Source organism: Carcharodon carcharias, chromosome 17 (assembly GCF_017639515.1).
Source record: "Carcharodon carcharias isolate sCarCar2 chromosome 17, sCarCar2.pri, whole genome shotgun sequence".
NCBI lineage: Eukaryota > Metazoa > Chordata > Chondrichthyes > Lamniformes > Lamnidae > Carcharodon > Carcharodon carcharias.
This window is the reverse complement of record NC_054483.1, coordinates 5,114,066-5,129,392: the sequence shown is the minus strand read 5'-3', so window position 1 is coordinate 5,129,392 and position 15,327 is coordinate 5,114,066. Positions and strand designations below refer to the sequence as shown.

The following is a 15,327-nucleotide window of genomic DNA, read 5'->3' as shown; positions in this document are numbered from 1 at the left end:
AAGCAGTGTAGATGGGACCAGTTGTCCAGCCTGGCTGGAGCTCCTTTCTATGTGGCTGCTCATCAGATGTTAAAGAACAGACTGAGCTGTACAGTTCAGCAAGGCAATATTACTTGTTTCACAAGCCAGTGGCCTAGGTCACATGACCTCTACCTCTCCACCCGGTCTTCAGCAAAGGATTTGTATCCATCATCTGGAACTGGGCTGAGTCTCAAAGACTGCTAAACATCCGAGCCGTAATGAGCTGAAAGGAATGCTTGAGGGGCCCTCTGCCTCCTGCTAGCAACCCTGGGTTATCAGATGCAAATGGCCTTTGTATCGTTCTCTTTGAAGTTGGGCTGTGCAGTCCGCAGGTGATTGTTAGTGATAATGAGGTGTGATTCTAAGGTGATATTTTGGGTTAACTGAGGGTAAACCAGTGACCTGGGGCTACGTCATCTCCAGACATCCAACTGAATAACGAACGCTCTGTCGAAACTCTAGGTAAGCGAGGCCTTCAGTGGGCCTCCCAGCTGAGCCTAGCAGAGAGAGGCCTAGAGGGCCCATTGAAGCCTCAGTCAACGTTCACGCGAGAAAACTGATATCAGTCACAACTCTGAGGAATGCGGTCCCCAACGTCACTCCTCAGGAATAGCCCGCCCGATGTCTCTGGCAGGCAGACGAGGAATGGGCTGGAACGAGAGAGAGCGGGATGGGGGGGGGAGGGGGGGGCAGGCCTGAACTTCCCCCCACCCCCCCACCTCTGGAGGGGAAGTAGTCACTCATTGGGGAATGCACGGACAGCCTTCAAACTATTTCGCCGTTCCTTCACTGCTGCTGGGTCAAAGCCCCGCAACCCCCCTCCCCCACAGCGCCGCGGGACTGCAGCCGTTCAATTCAGGAAGGCGGCCCACCACCACCTGCTCGAGGGGCAGTTAGGGTTGGGCAACAAATGCTGGCCCAGCTGGTGCCACTCGCGTCCCCTGGAGCGAATTGGGAGAAGGAATCCCCGGGCAGCAACTCTAATGAACTGAAATGGATTGCTGGATGGTCTCAGGGACATAGGGCCACAAATTCTGATGCTTCAGCGGTTTTTTTTTTTTTGTTGTTTAGCCGAAAACAATTTGATAATTGTTTGTCTCTGTGCTTGCTGTGAGACTGGCCTTTGTTCCACTCCAGCCTCTTCTCAGTGTCTGTCGTTAACAGGCCGAATGCTGACGGGAGACGCGTGGGCCTCTCACGACCTCCCCCCTCGTCACCTTTGGTGCTTTGAATTCTGCTCGGACTGCCCTCTGCGTCCCCACCCCCCCCCCACCCCAATCCGAAGCGGAAAGCCCTCGCAGACCTGTACAGAAGGCCGAAGAGGCCTCCTTCTGTGCAGGAACTGTTCCATCGCCATGGCGACCACTCTTTCTTTCCCCCTCCCCGCCCCCCACCTCCGCGCTATCCCAGCTTCCTCCAAAACCCAAGCCTCTGTCCGAGGCCTGAGTCTTGCAGCCAGAATGTGGAAGACCTGTCGCTCGCGCTGCATCTCCCGATTTCAGTCGCTCCATCTCTGCTTGGCTATTTTGATCCCTAAGTGCGCCTCGCGAGGTTTCTCAAACCGTTCCTCCCCCCTCACTTCCTCTACCCTCAGAACACTGCGACTCCAACTCGTTCTCAAGCCCTTAAAACCTTCAGCCCTCACACCTACGCTGCTGTGCCCAGTTCTGGCCTCCTTATTGAAGGAGCCCGCACTAGAGGCAGCTCCGAGGATGCTCACTCTGCTAATTCCTGGGATGAAGGGGTTTGTTTTACCAGGAGAGGTTGAGCAGGTTGGGCCTGTACTCATTGGGGTTTAGAAAAATGAGAGGTGATATTATTGAAATATTTAAGATTCCGAGGGAGCTTGATAGGGTAGAGAGGATGTTTCCTCTCAAGGGGGAGTCTAGAACTAGGGGGCACAGTTTCAAAATAAGGGGTCATCCACTTAAGATGGAGATGAGGAGGAATTTCCTCTCTCAGAGGGTTTTTCGTCTGTGGAACTCTCTTCCCCGGAGAGCAATGGGGGCTGGGTCACTGAATATACTCAAGGCCGAGTTAGAGATTTTTGATCAACAGGGGAATCGACAGGAAAGTGGAGTTAAGGTCACAGTCAGATCAGCCATGATCGTATTGAATGGCGGAGCAGGCTCGAGGGGCTGAATGGCCCACTCCTGCTCCTGTTTCGTACGCTCGTATGTGCTTTTCTCTTGAAATGGGAAGAGGCTGTTTGACAGGAGTACTCACTGACGCCAAGGATGAGAGAGACGGGCCTGAATTACCTCCGTGAACAACACGGTCGTGAGGCAGCAACCTTTAAAGTGTCTCCCGTAGTGGCCTTCTACACTCAGCAGCAAAAGCCATTTGAGAAAGCTTGAAAATGTGAGGGGAAAGTAACTAAAAGCCCGATCATGAGGCGACCTGATGACAAATGGTGATCTGGGAGGGGCTGCCTGAAAGTTTGCTGGAAGCAGATTCAGTTGCTTTCGAAAGGGACTCGCATGAGTGCTCGCGGTGGGACAAATTTGCAAGGGATTTGGGACGAGAGTGGGGACGGGGTGCGGCTGGGACTGGTTCTTTCAAAGGGGCAGCACAGGCACAATGGGCCGAATGGCCTCTCTCTCTGCTGTGTCCTTCTGTAATCACAGTTCTCATGTTCCTCCCTAGGGGGCGGTCTGGTCCACTTCGCAAACAACCTCCTGCCCCCTACCCTGTCCTGATGGTGACCCAGTCCAGGTCTTGGTGGGGGTGGGGTGTGGGTGTTGGGGGTGGGCCAGGCAGTGTGATAGCAAGAATCAATCTGTACCCTGCGGCTCTGTGACTCTAGGTTGGGTTGTACCACAATCCAGTGGCAGCTAATTAGTTCAGTAGTGATTGTCTCCTTGAGAATCACAGTGTTACAGAGTCCTGGAGTCATTTATGCACAGGAGGAGGCCATTCAGCCCATCGAGACCATGCCGGCTCTCTGTAGGTCAATTCAGTCGGTCCCATTCTCCCCTCTCTATCAAGGCAAGTTTATTTCCCTCAAGTGACCATCCAATTTCTTTTTGAAATCATTCATCGTCTCCACTTCCACCCCCCTCGTGGGCAGTGAGTTCCAGCTCATTCCCACTCACGGTCTACAAAAAGTTCCTCCTCACACCCACCCCCCCGCCGTATCTCTCACCCGAAACCTTAAATCTGTGTCCCCCTAGTCCTTGTACCGTCAGCCAATGTTCCAGCTTTTCTTTGTCTACCTTATCCAAACCTGTCAGATTCTTGTCCACCTCTATCAAATCCCCACTCAATCTCCTTTGCTCCAAGGAGAACAACCCCAGCTTCTCCGACCCAACCTTGTAGCTAAAACCCCTCATCCCTGGAACCATTCTGGTAAATCTCCTCCTTACCCTCTCAATGACCCTCACATCCCTCCTAAAGTGCGGTGACCAGAACTGGACACAATCATCTAGTTGTGGCCTAACCAGAGCTTTATAAAGGTTCAGTATAACCTCCCTGCTTTTGTACTCAGTCCCTCTATTTATGAAGCCCAAGACCCCATAAGGTTTACTAACCACTCTCTCAATGTGTCCTGTCACCTTCAAAGCTCGATGCGCATGAACCCCCAGGTCACTCTAGCGCCCGGCACTCTCCTTATAATTGTGCCTTTGAGACTATATTGCCTCATCACCTCACACTTTCCTGTTACTAACACGTCAAAATTCATTTTACAGATGTTTAACAAAGCTTCCACCACTGGGGAGCTCATTCTGTGCGCAGTGTGAGCACTGCCGGGGGCCACGGATGCAGAATGTGGGCAGGGATGTTCTGGCCGTGTCCACCGATGGGGACTGTCCAGCTCCGCTGAAGTGAACGGGCTTTTGGCCAGCCCACCGCATGCCCCCCAGGGGCCTAGCCAGAAACCCAGCCTCTTGTCTTGTGCTTCTGTCTCCCTGACCTTACCCAGTGGTTGGCGTTGGTCTGCCCAGGCCCAGTGGGTGGGAGAGTATGAAGAGGCCAGGGGGTGCGAGGGTTGGTGGGGGGGTGGGGAGGAGGTTAGTGATCCAGCTTGTCAATGACCAGGCAAGGCCAGCTAAGGCTGGCTGCACCCTTCTGTCAGCCATACCACACAGCAAGTCTAATGATGACCCAAGCATATCGGAGCTAACTGCTATCTTTCTTTCCTCTGCAGCCATCTACAACTATAATGCCTCTCAGGAGCCCGAGCTATCCCTCCAGGTGGGAGACACCGTGCACATTCTGGAAATGCATGAAGGTTTGCTTCACGTCTTTCTCCTTCCGCATCCCCCGCGTGTCCGCTCGGGCCTGATGGGACCCTGAGTATTTTTGGTCTTGGGGTGGGATTGCCCGGGCTCGCTCTTGGCTGACTGCTCCACCACCCCGACCTCCCCATTGCAACCCAACATCGTCCCAACCCAACAAGGGGACCAGATACACGTGTCAGTTGAGGCAGGGAGGATTCGGAACAACTAGCAAGGACCTTGTGCATTTATTGAGCACCTTCCCAGTCCCATAAGATGTTCTGTGGTCCTTTGCCGGATCGTGAGTAGGGGAAGAGGTTCGACATCGAGTTGAAGAATGGGGTATTAGGACAAGCAACCTAATGCTTGCTCAATGAGTTGGGTTTTAGGGAGCGTCTTAAGAGAGGAGAGCAAGGTAGAGAGATGAAGAGGTGGAGGGTAGGGATTCCAGAGCTTGGGGCTGAGACAGCTGAAGACACGATCGCTAATAGCGGAGCGCTAATATCAGCAGTGCCCAAGGAGGCCAGAATTAGGGGAAGTGCAGAGATCTCAGAGGGATTGTGGGGCTGGAGGAAATTATGGAGATAGGGAGGGGTGAGGTTATGGGGGGATTTGAAGATTGAGGAATTTTTATTTTGAGTCAGTGAGCACGAGAGTGGAGTGTGAACAGAATATGACACGAGTTAGGGCACATGTGGCAGGGCAGAGAGCTGCCCCAGGCTCATTCATGTTTTATAGTCCTTAATTTTGAATTCTTTATTTTTAGCTTTTCATTTCCATATCGACTGGGGCAAACATATTTGCTAAATAGTGTGAAGGGCAAGTTCATGGAATATATACAAGGTTGTTTTCTAGATCCGTATATTGAGGAACCAGCCAGGGAACAGACTGTTTCAGATCAAGTTTTGTGCAATGAAAAAGGGTTAACCAATAACTTTGCAGTAAATGAGCCCTCTAGGGAAGAGTGATCATAACATGGTGGAATTTTATATTGAGTTTGAGACCATTTTAATTAAGTCCAAAACATAAATCTGAATAAAGCAAACTGTGTAGGAATGGGGGGCAAGTTAGATAAAGTAGATTAGGAAACTAGATTAAAAGATATGATGGTAAATAGACATTAGCAAAGAATTAATTCATATTCTGTACTAATTATGCATTCCCTCAAAGAACAATAAACCCAGAGGAAAAGTGGCCCAACCATGGCTAACCAGGGAAATTAGAAATAGTATTAGATTAAAGGAAGATGCCTATAATATTGTTAAAAAGGTTAGTAAGCCTGGAGATTGGGAGGAACTTTGAATTTAGAAAAGGATTGCCAATTGATTGATAAATAAAGAGAAAATAGGATGAGAGTAAAACTAGAAAGAGACCTGAAAATAGAACATATAGGTTCTGTAAGTTTGTAAAAGGGACGAGGTTAGCAAGAGTAAACAGGGGTTTCTAGATATAGACGCTGGAAAAATTGGAACAGGGAATAGGAAATGGCAGAGACATTCAACAAATACTTATCCGTCTTCACAACAGAAGACACAAAAAAAACTCCGGAAGTAGTGAAAGGTCTAATGAAAAGATGGCACTTGTAGAAATGAGTAAATTAGTAAAGAAATAGTGCTGTAGAATTTAATGGGACTAAAACTCAACAAGAATCCTGGGCCTGAGGCCTACATCCTAGGGTTTTTTAAAATTGATGCTGTGGGGATAGTGGGTGTATTGGTTTTGATCTTCCAGTGCTCCCTAAGCTCTAGAACATCCCCATGGATTAGAAGGCAGAAAACATAACTCTGATATTCAAGAAGGGAACGAGAGAGAAAACAGGGGATGACAGGACAGCTGGCCTGACATCAGTCGTAAGGGAAGTGTTAGAATCTCTTATTAGGGGCAAGACAACAAGGCACTTAGAATTTCATAATATGGTACACAAGGGGCAAACGTGGATTTATAAAAGAGAAATCACTTTTGACAAATCTGTTCAGAGTTTTCGTGGCTGCAACTAATAGGGTGGATAAGGGGGAACCAGTAGATGTAGTGTATTTGGATTTTCGAAAAGCGTTTGATAAGGTAGCACGCACATTTAGGGCTCATGGGATTAGGATGAAAAATAGAAAAGCCAGCATATGTTTTTAAATAGTGAGAGACTGGGGAATGTTGATATTCAGAGGTACCTGGGTGTCCTCGCACACAAGTGACAGAAATTGCTGAAAAAAGACATTTTGTCGAAGCTTTTCATCTTGCACTCAGCAGGACAATCGTTAGAATACCAATATAAGGGGAGGCAACAACTTTATGCTATATAAGAAGAGAGTGCTGGTTGATTGGCAAGTGGACTCTGATAGGTAGAGGAGCTGCCATTGAGAATGCACCAGTTGATGGTGACTGACAGTTAACTGCCAAGCATTGTTTGAAATTTAAACCAGGCAGCTTGACTCTGATTGGTCAAGGCATTGACCTGAGGAATAAACCAGCGAATGGCTGTCACTTATTTTGTTTAGCTGAAACAGGCTCAGCGTGTGTACAAGTTCTTTCTGCCTACAGAGAGCAGGGCCCCGTGTATTATTATATGAAGCTTCCAGTACCCACAAATGCACCACACTGCGAGCCCACTTGACAATCTTACACTGGTTGTCAGTGTAACTTTTGGCACACTGAGGATTATTTAACAAATGGTGTCTAATTACAGAATCACATGGAATGTTGGACACCGTGTTTTGAGCTTTGCAGGCACGGGCTGGTTGGTTACAGTCTGTATCTTTCCCATTGTGAACAGCGGCTGGGACATGATGTTTGATACATTCTGCCAGTCTTTGGGATGTACGGTCTACATACCTAGCATCACACTGGCACTTTAAGGGAATTAAGGGATATGGGAATCGTGCGGGAAGGTGGAGCTGAGGGAGATCAGCCCTGTACGTATTGAATTGTGAAGTGGCCTCCAGGGACCTACTGTCCTGCTCCAGCTCTTATTTCGTACGATGGACATTACTTACAGCATCTTAACACTCTAAAGATGGCACCAGGGAATCGTAACAGATGAACGGTTGGTGTGAGAGTAGCATTGGCCATGTCAGAATGGAAGCCAGCACTCAGAGGGTTAAACAATTCCCCTCCGCCTCAGCCTCCCCCAGTGCTGTCACACCGAGGCCGATTTGAGTGCCGCCTGTACCACACATGTCAGGCATTCAGTCAAACAGGTTTTTTCTCTCTGGGATCAAGGCTCTCAAAGCAGCAGAGAAAGGCCTGAAGTGCAGGCCTGTTAATGAGTGGGAGGGCAGAGAGAGAGAGAGAGACACACACACAGACACACACAAATACAAACTCTCTCACTGACACACACACTCTCATACTCATACACACACACACTCACTGACACACACACACTCACACAAATACTCACAGTCACACACTCATACTCATACACACACACACACACACTGACACACACGCTCTCACACAAATACTCACAGTCACACACTCATACACACACACACACACACTCACTGACACACACACACTCACACAAATACTCACAGTCACACTCTCATACTCATACACACACACACACTCACTGACACACACACACTCACACAAATACTCACAGTCACACACTCATACTCATACACACACACACACAAACACACAAATACTCAGTCACACACTCACACACACACACACACACTCACTGACACACACACACTCACACAAATACTCACAGTCACACACTCATACACATACTCACACACACACTGACACACACACACACTTTCACACAAACTCACACATATGTACACACGCGCTCTCACACTCAGTCACACACTCTCACACACATACATGCACACACACTCACATACAAACTCACGCACATACACACTTGCACACACACACACACGCACACACACACACACAATGACACACCCACTCACATACATACACACACATACACATGCACACTGACACACACTCTCACTCAAACTCATGCACACACACGCACACTCACACACATACACACATACTCACACACACACACTCACATTCTGACGCACACACCCACACGCACACAAACACACTGACACTCACACTCTCTTTCACATATATACTCTCTCACACACACTCACACATGCACATACACACAAACACTGACTCACACACACACACATACACACACTGGCACACGTACTCATTCAAACTTACGCACACACACACACACACACACATGTGCACACACACACACACACACACACTCACGCATACACACACATTCAAACTCACGCGCGCACACACACTAACACACATACACACACACGCACACACACACACTGACACACATGCACGCACACACAGCTTTTTGAATGAAGAATTCCTTCTTTTAAGTGAAAAACTGATGGTGCCTCAACAGATAAAGTCACTTTACCCCGACTTGGCATGGATTAGGCCGAGATTAATGAATTGCTGCTTTGTCCCAGTGCTAACCTATGACAGTGCTATCCTATTAATGATCAACTTTGGAATAGCTCCTCCTGCTGCCATCCTCGGGGGGGTGGGGGGAGGGGTGGGCGGGGGTAGATTTTGGCCTTTCCCCTCAGCTGGGGTACCTCCCTCCACATGGGAATGATCATTGTTAAGGGGCCCTTGGAGCATGAGGTAATAGTGACAGCTGTGTTTCTGTTAATCCATCTGCCTTGTGCTGCTTTAATGTGCGGGCCAGAGTTGAAGCTTGACATTTAACCCTTTGGGTACTGAATGCCCTCACTCCCACACCCAGCCGTGTTGCGTGTTTTAAGAATGTCACTCAGAAAACGTTCCCCTCCCCTGAAGGGCAGTTCCGCAGGTACCAGTAAGACCGAGTAGGGAGGGCCATTTGGCCCATTGAGTCCCCTCCAGCTCTCTATAGGCCAAGAAGAAGAATTCTCCCTTGTGTCCTGGCCAATATTTACCCCTTAACCATCACTAAAAGTGGCCGTGGTCACATTACTGTTTGCGGGAGCTTGCTGTGCACAAATTGACATATTTTTCTACATTACAACAGCGACTGTGCTTCCAAAGTACTTCCTTGGCTGTATAGCACTTTGGGAAGTCCCAGGATGGGTGACAGGTGGGGGTGGGGGAGAGCGCAGGGGAGGGGGGAGTGGTGTGGTGGTCATGAAAGGTGCTATAGAAATGCAATCCTTTCCTGGCTAGCCGCCAGGGGTTGGATTTAACCCCTGGCAGGCCCGAGGTGCTAGCTGTTCTCAATGGCCTAATGCCGCACGCCCAAGGAGACAACACTGGAGCTTAGATATGTGACGTAGGAATGGGAGTCCATTCAGCCCCTCGAGTCTGTCCCTTCATCCACTAGCATCGGGGGTCGATCAGTGCCTCAACCCTATTGGTTTAGCTCCAGAGCCCTCTAAATCTTGCCTGACCAAAGCCCCTCCGCACAGCGTGAAATACTAGACTTGGAGCCCACAGCGATGCTCAGCTTTTGAGTTTAAGCCCTTACAGACAACAGAATCCTGGCTGGATCCATTTGGACATCCCAGTCTGATTATTGGTTTGGGATCCCTGCCAAGCCCTGTCTTGAGCAATAGCCCAGAAGTAAGATCAACACTTCCCCAGGCCCCACCCCACAGGCTTAAGGTTCATTCCTCAGTGCAGTTATAGAGTGGGAGTGTGTGTGTGTGTGTGTGTGTGCGCGCAGAGGTTACCGGGCAGATTCAGCCAAACCCGCCGGAAACAGCCGGAGATGTCTGCGGCAAACCCGCTGCAGTTGCAGCCCAGTCATGTCAGCTCGACAGCGGGCAGGCAGAGTGGGTGCAGGCACAGCAGGAGGCCACGAGGCTCATTGGGCCACTAGCCTCGATCACCAATGGCAGAAGGAAGTGGGAGGGTGGGGAGGGGTGGGTGGGGTTGGGGGGGATTGTGGGGGTGGGGGGATGAAAATCATTTGGCGAGGGATTGTAGAAACCCGGTCAAGTCCTTCCGGAAGCCTTTCAAATACCTAAGTTGTGAAAGGGGTGGTTAAAGGAAGAGTGTGGCCGATTACAGGCCCCGAAGGTGATGGCCCACAAGGTGCAGGGTTACTGTAGCATTGGGGTTATGTGATGGGGCTACTAATCCAGAGGCCCGGCCTAACAACCAGACCTGAGTTTAAATCTCACCACTGCAGTTAGGGGAACATAAATTAAAATTAATTAATCCCACGCTCACCTCATCAACGGTGGCCACAAAACCACTGGTTCGTCATTAAGAACCCATCTGGTTCACTAGATGCCCTTTAGGGGAGGGAAATCTACTGCCCTTACCTGGTCTGGCCTACATGTGACTCCAGCCCCTGAGCGATGTGGTTGGCTCTTAACTGCCCCCTGAAATGGCCTAGCAAGCCACCCAGTTACATCAAACGGTTGTGAAAAGACTTAGGCGGTGGGGCGGGGGGGGGGGGGAGTGTACATACACCACACAGACTGCAGCGGTTGAAGAACACAGCTCACCACCACCCTCTCGAGGGCAATTAGGGATGGGCAACAAATGCCGGCTTTGCCATGGTTGAGTGCATGTTAAAAACTTTGAGAGGCAATACTCGAGGCAAACAAATTCAAGACAAGTCCTGCTGAGTTAATCTGATTGGGTTCCTTGACGGAGGGTCGATATGGGTGGTGCAGTTGATGTCATGTACATGGACTTTCAAAAGCTGTTTGACAAAGTACCACATGATAGATTGGTTAGCAAAATTAAAACCCCTAGAGTTAAAGCAAGTGTCAGTCGCAAACTGGCTGATGTAGAGGAAACAGAGAGTGTTGGTGAATGGTTATTGTTCAGGTTGTAGGGAAACATCCAGTAGTGTCCCCCAGGGGTCAGTGTTGGGACCAATGCTCTTTTTGATATATTATTGACCTGAACTTAGGTGTACAGTTTCCCTTTTAAGAGGGACAGCCTGCCTTTAAGAGCAGAAGGCTGGCTGCACCACTTGCCATCAGCAAACACTGCTGGGCCCCTCTGCTGGGCACAGAGACAGCCGGCAGCGCAGGAGAGTCTCAGCCCAGTGCTGCGTGTGACCCGCACACCCCGAACATGGTGCGATGGAAGATGTGTACATGTGAACATTTATCTCTTTTTCTGCACAGGTTGGTATCGAGGGTATAGTCTTCGGAACAAATCGAAGAAGGTACTGTGGCTTTTCTTTTCCCTGCCATTGTATTGTTACTGCAGTGCAACATACGCTTAAAAAGTCCAAGTTATAAGGCTGCTCGGCTCTCGTCTCTGTTATTGTAGCATTTGTCGTGACATTCTCCAATTGCATTTTGACTGTCTGGAAAGTTTGTGGTCCCTTAGATTGGCTGTCAGCTTATTCACAGGGATTCAAACTCCTCGGGGGTCAGACATTGAAAATTGCAACCTCCCCCCTCCTGCCCCCCGACTTCCTCCCCCCCAGTCCCTCTGGGTGTGGTCATTGAGGGCCTCCTAGGCCCACCCGCCAATAGCATTCAGCAGCAGGCACTCCTCCCACCCCGCCACCCTACTCTAACCCCCAACATCCTTGTAATTCAGTGCAGGTTCCCTTTAAGAGGGACTGACTGCCTTTAAGAGCAGAATTTCCCAGCATTCCTCCTGAATGTAGACCTTCTGCAGAATTTCCCAGCACTCCTCTTGAATGTAGACCTTCTGCAGAATTTCCCAGCATTCCTCTTGAATGTAGACCTTCTGCAGAATTTCCCAGCACTCCTCTTGAATGTAGACCTTCTGCAGAATTTCCCAGCATTCCTCCTGAATGTAGACCTTCTGCAGAATTTCCCAGCATTCCTCCTGAATGTAGAGCTTCTGCAGAATTTCCCAGCATTCCTCCTGAATGTAGACCTTCTGCAGAATTTCCCAGCATTCCTCTTGAATGTAGACCTTCTGCAGAATTTCCCAGCATTCCTCCTGAATGTAGACCTTCTACCTGCGCTAACCACAGCTTCAAATCTCAAATGTGCCCCCTATGGGGAAATGTAGAAATGGCAGGGGGTTGAATGGAGAGATGGCACAAACACAATGGACCAAATGGCCTCCTTCATTGCCTGTGTCATTCTGTGGTCCCTCCCACTTTCCCTCCGCATATTTGACTCAGGCGTTCGGCTTACCACCCTCACACCGGGTACTGTTAGGATGGCCCTCTCTGGGCATCTTTCAAGACCATCAGGAGCCTTTTGTCCCCCCACCCCCCCACCCCCCCGTAACTCATGCCTCTCATGGGAGAGAAGAGGACAAGGTTTCGAATGCTCAGGGTCAGAATGTGATGCAGGTTTAGGCAACCTCCTTATCAGGGTTTACCAGCACATAGCCGGAGGAGATGAGAGCAGAGGTAAACTGTTTGAAACCCGAAGAGAGTGTATTTATTCCTCCCCGAGTGTCTGTACTATGCCCCCACCTAACGCAGTCCACAGACACCAGAGTGACTGCCCTTGACATCAAGGCTGCCCTTGACCGAATGTGGCATCAAGGAGACCTGCCTAAACTGGAGTCAATGGGGGAAACTCTCCGCTGGTTGGAGTCAAAAGGAAGATGGTTGTGGTTGTTGGAGGTCAGTCACCTCAGTTCCAGGACATCACTGCAGGAGTTCCTCAGGGTTGTGTCCTCGGCCCAACCATCTTCAGCTGCTTCATCAATGACCTTCCTTCCATCATAAGGTCAGAAGTGGGGATGTTCGCTGATGATTGCACAATGTTCAGCACCATTCGCGACTCCTCAGATACTGAAGCAGTCCATGTCCAAATGCAACAAGACCTGGACAATATCCAGGCTTGGGCTGATAAGTAACAAGTCACATTCACGCCACATAAGTGTCAGACAATGACCATCTCCAAGAAAAGATGGCCCTTGACATTAATTGTATTACATTTGCTGAATCCCCCACTATCAATATCCTGGGAGTTATCATTGACCAGAAACTGAACTGGGCCAGCAACATAGATCCTGGGGCCACAAAAGCAGGTCAGAGACTAGGAATTATGTGGAGAGTGACTCACCTCCTGACTCCCCAAAGCCTGTCCACCATCTACAAGACACAAGTCAGGAGTGTGATGGAATACTCCCCACTTGCCTGGATGAGTGCAACTCCCTCAACACTCAAGAAGCTCGACACCATCCAGGACAAAGCAGCCCACTTGATTGGCACCCCATCCACCGCCTTCAACATTCACTCCCTCTACTCGCTGATAGCCATTGTCTACTCAAGTGAGTTCCTGGTGGGGTGGGGTGGGGAGGGATGCTGGGCGCTGGGAGAGGGTGGGGCTGGGGCAGGGTTGGAAGGGAACAGGAGTGTAGCTGATATGAACCAATGCTTCACAGAAAAGGAGGGAGTTAATGTACCCTCTTTGGATTTGAAATCAATTAATTGGTGCTTTTCTTGCCACTTCACAGGGCATCTTTCCTGCAAGCTACATTCACTTAAAAGAGGCAAAAGTGGAAGGTGGAGGGTGAGTATAAGGCCCTCTGGGGTAACAGCCATTGAGGGTTCCGCAATCTCTCTATCCTTCACAATTAGCTGCTTAATGGGCTATATGGCCTCCTGTGCAGGAATTATTCCATAACTAAATTCAAACTTGCCTGAATGCAGAGTGCGTCACTCAAAGGATGAGCGGAGGAGCCATTCCATGTTTAGCTGTGCTTGCCCTTGGCAGAGAACAATCTGACCTCTCTGCCCTCGCTCTGCCACACTACTCCAATGAAACTCAATGCAAGCTCGAGGAACGGCACCTCATCTTCTGATTTGGCACTTTCTCGGCCCATCACTGAGTTCAACAATTCCAGACCATAAACTCGGCTGCCATTTTGTTTCCCTCTACTTGGCTTGTTTTGGTTTCTCTCTTGTTTCCCTTTAATCCACGATCCCTGCCATTCACACCTCCTCTAGGCCCATCCCTTTGGTGTTTCTTTACCTACCCCATATGGCCTTGCACCCTGAACCTTTTTGCCTTGTGATCTCACCTGCCCTCCATCCTAGCACGGACTGTCCTTTTGTTTGCCCTCCCCTTGGTTCTGGAGCTGGAATATTTTGAGCTTTTCCCAGTCCCAGGCTGATCGCTAACTCCGTCTCCCTCCGCGTGGGCTGCCAGCATTTTCTGTTTTTCTAATTTGGTTATGGGGGGTAGATCTCGCCTTGTCACGAGACTATAAAAGAAGTGACAGCGCGTTGGCTTCCTGCTCTACATCTTCACCATCGAAATCGATGGGGGTGACCGGTGCCAGTTTTACACATGGCCACAGGACTGAGATCTTCCATATTCTCTGCACTTCTGCAGGAGGAGGCCATTTGGCCCATCATGCCTGCTCTCCAACAGAGAGCCGTCGCGTCCAATCCCACGTTCCAGCACTGAGCCCATAGCCCTGTTGGTAACACCACCTCAAGTGCCTGTCCGAGGGGTTTCTTTTTAAATGCGATGAGGGTTTCTGCCTCGACCACCCTTTCAGGCAGACAGTTCCAGACCCCCCCACCAACCCTCCGGGTGAAAAAAATAATCTCCTCAACTCCTACTGCCAATTCCCTTACACCTCTAACCACCCTCCCAACCCAGTTATAGAGCTCTTTGCAAAGGAGAACAAGCCTTTCCTACCCACTCTACATCAGCCCCTCAAAATTGTTTGCCCCTTTACAAATGTGTCAACTCTCACCTCTCCAGATGCTTTTTTTCCCCTTTATTCTTTCATGTCACTGATAATGACAAGGCCAGAATTTATTGCCCTTGAACTGAGAGTATTGCGGAGAGCTTTTAAGAGTCAACCACATTGCTGTGGATCTGGAGTCACATGTCAGCCAGATAAGGCTGGTAGATTTCCTTCCCCATAAGGGATTAGTGAACCAGATAGATGTTCACAACAATCAAAGGTCACCATTACTGAAACTAGCTTCCAACTCCAGCTTTATTAAGTGAATTTAAATTCCACCGGCTGCCATGGTGGGAGTTGAACCCATTTACCCCAGCGCAGTAACCTGGGCCTCTGGATTACTAGCCCGGTGACATTACCACTAGGCCACTGTCTCCCCTTGTACCCCATTCGCTGCTTTTACCCGCCCACCTGACCAGCCCATTAGCACCTCCCCACAGTCCACAGCTTTCAGGGACATGAAAGAATAAAG

General features: G+C 49.6%; 1 protein-coding gene across 3 annotated transcripts in view; it reads left to right on the top strand.

The window, feature by feature from the left end:
• The window catches only part of dock5 (dedicator of cytokinesis 5), a 171,275-nt gene that overhangs the window by 27,740 nt on the left and 128,208 nt on the right, over window positions 1-15,327 (top strand). For all 3 annotated transcript variants that reach the window (XM_041209787.1, XM_041209785.1, XM_041209786.1), the window contains exons 2-4: window positions 4,169-4,252; window positions 11,336-11,376; window positions 13,611-13,666. In XM_041209787.1, coding sequence (XP_041065721.1) covers window positions 4,169-4,252; window positions 11,336-11,376; window positions 13,611-13,666 — 181 coding nt within the window. The remainder of the gene's footprint in view (window positions 1-4,168; window positions 4,253-11,335; window positions 11,377-13,610; window positions 13,667-15,327) is intronic.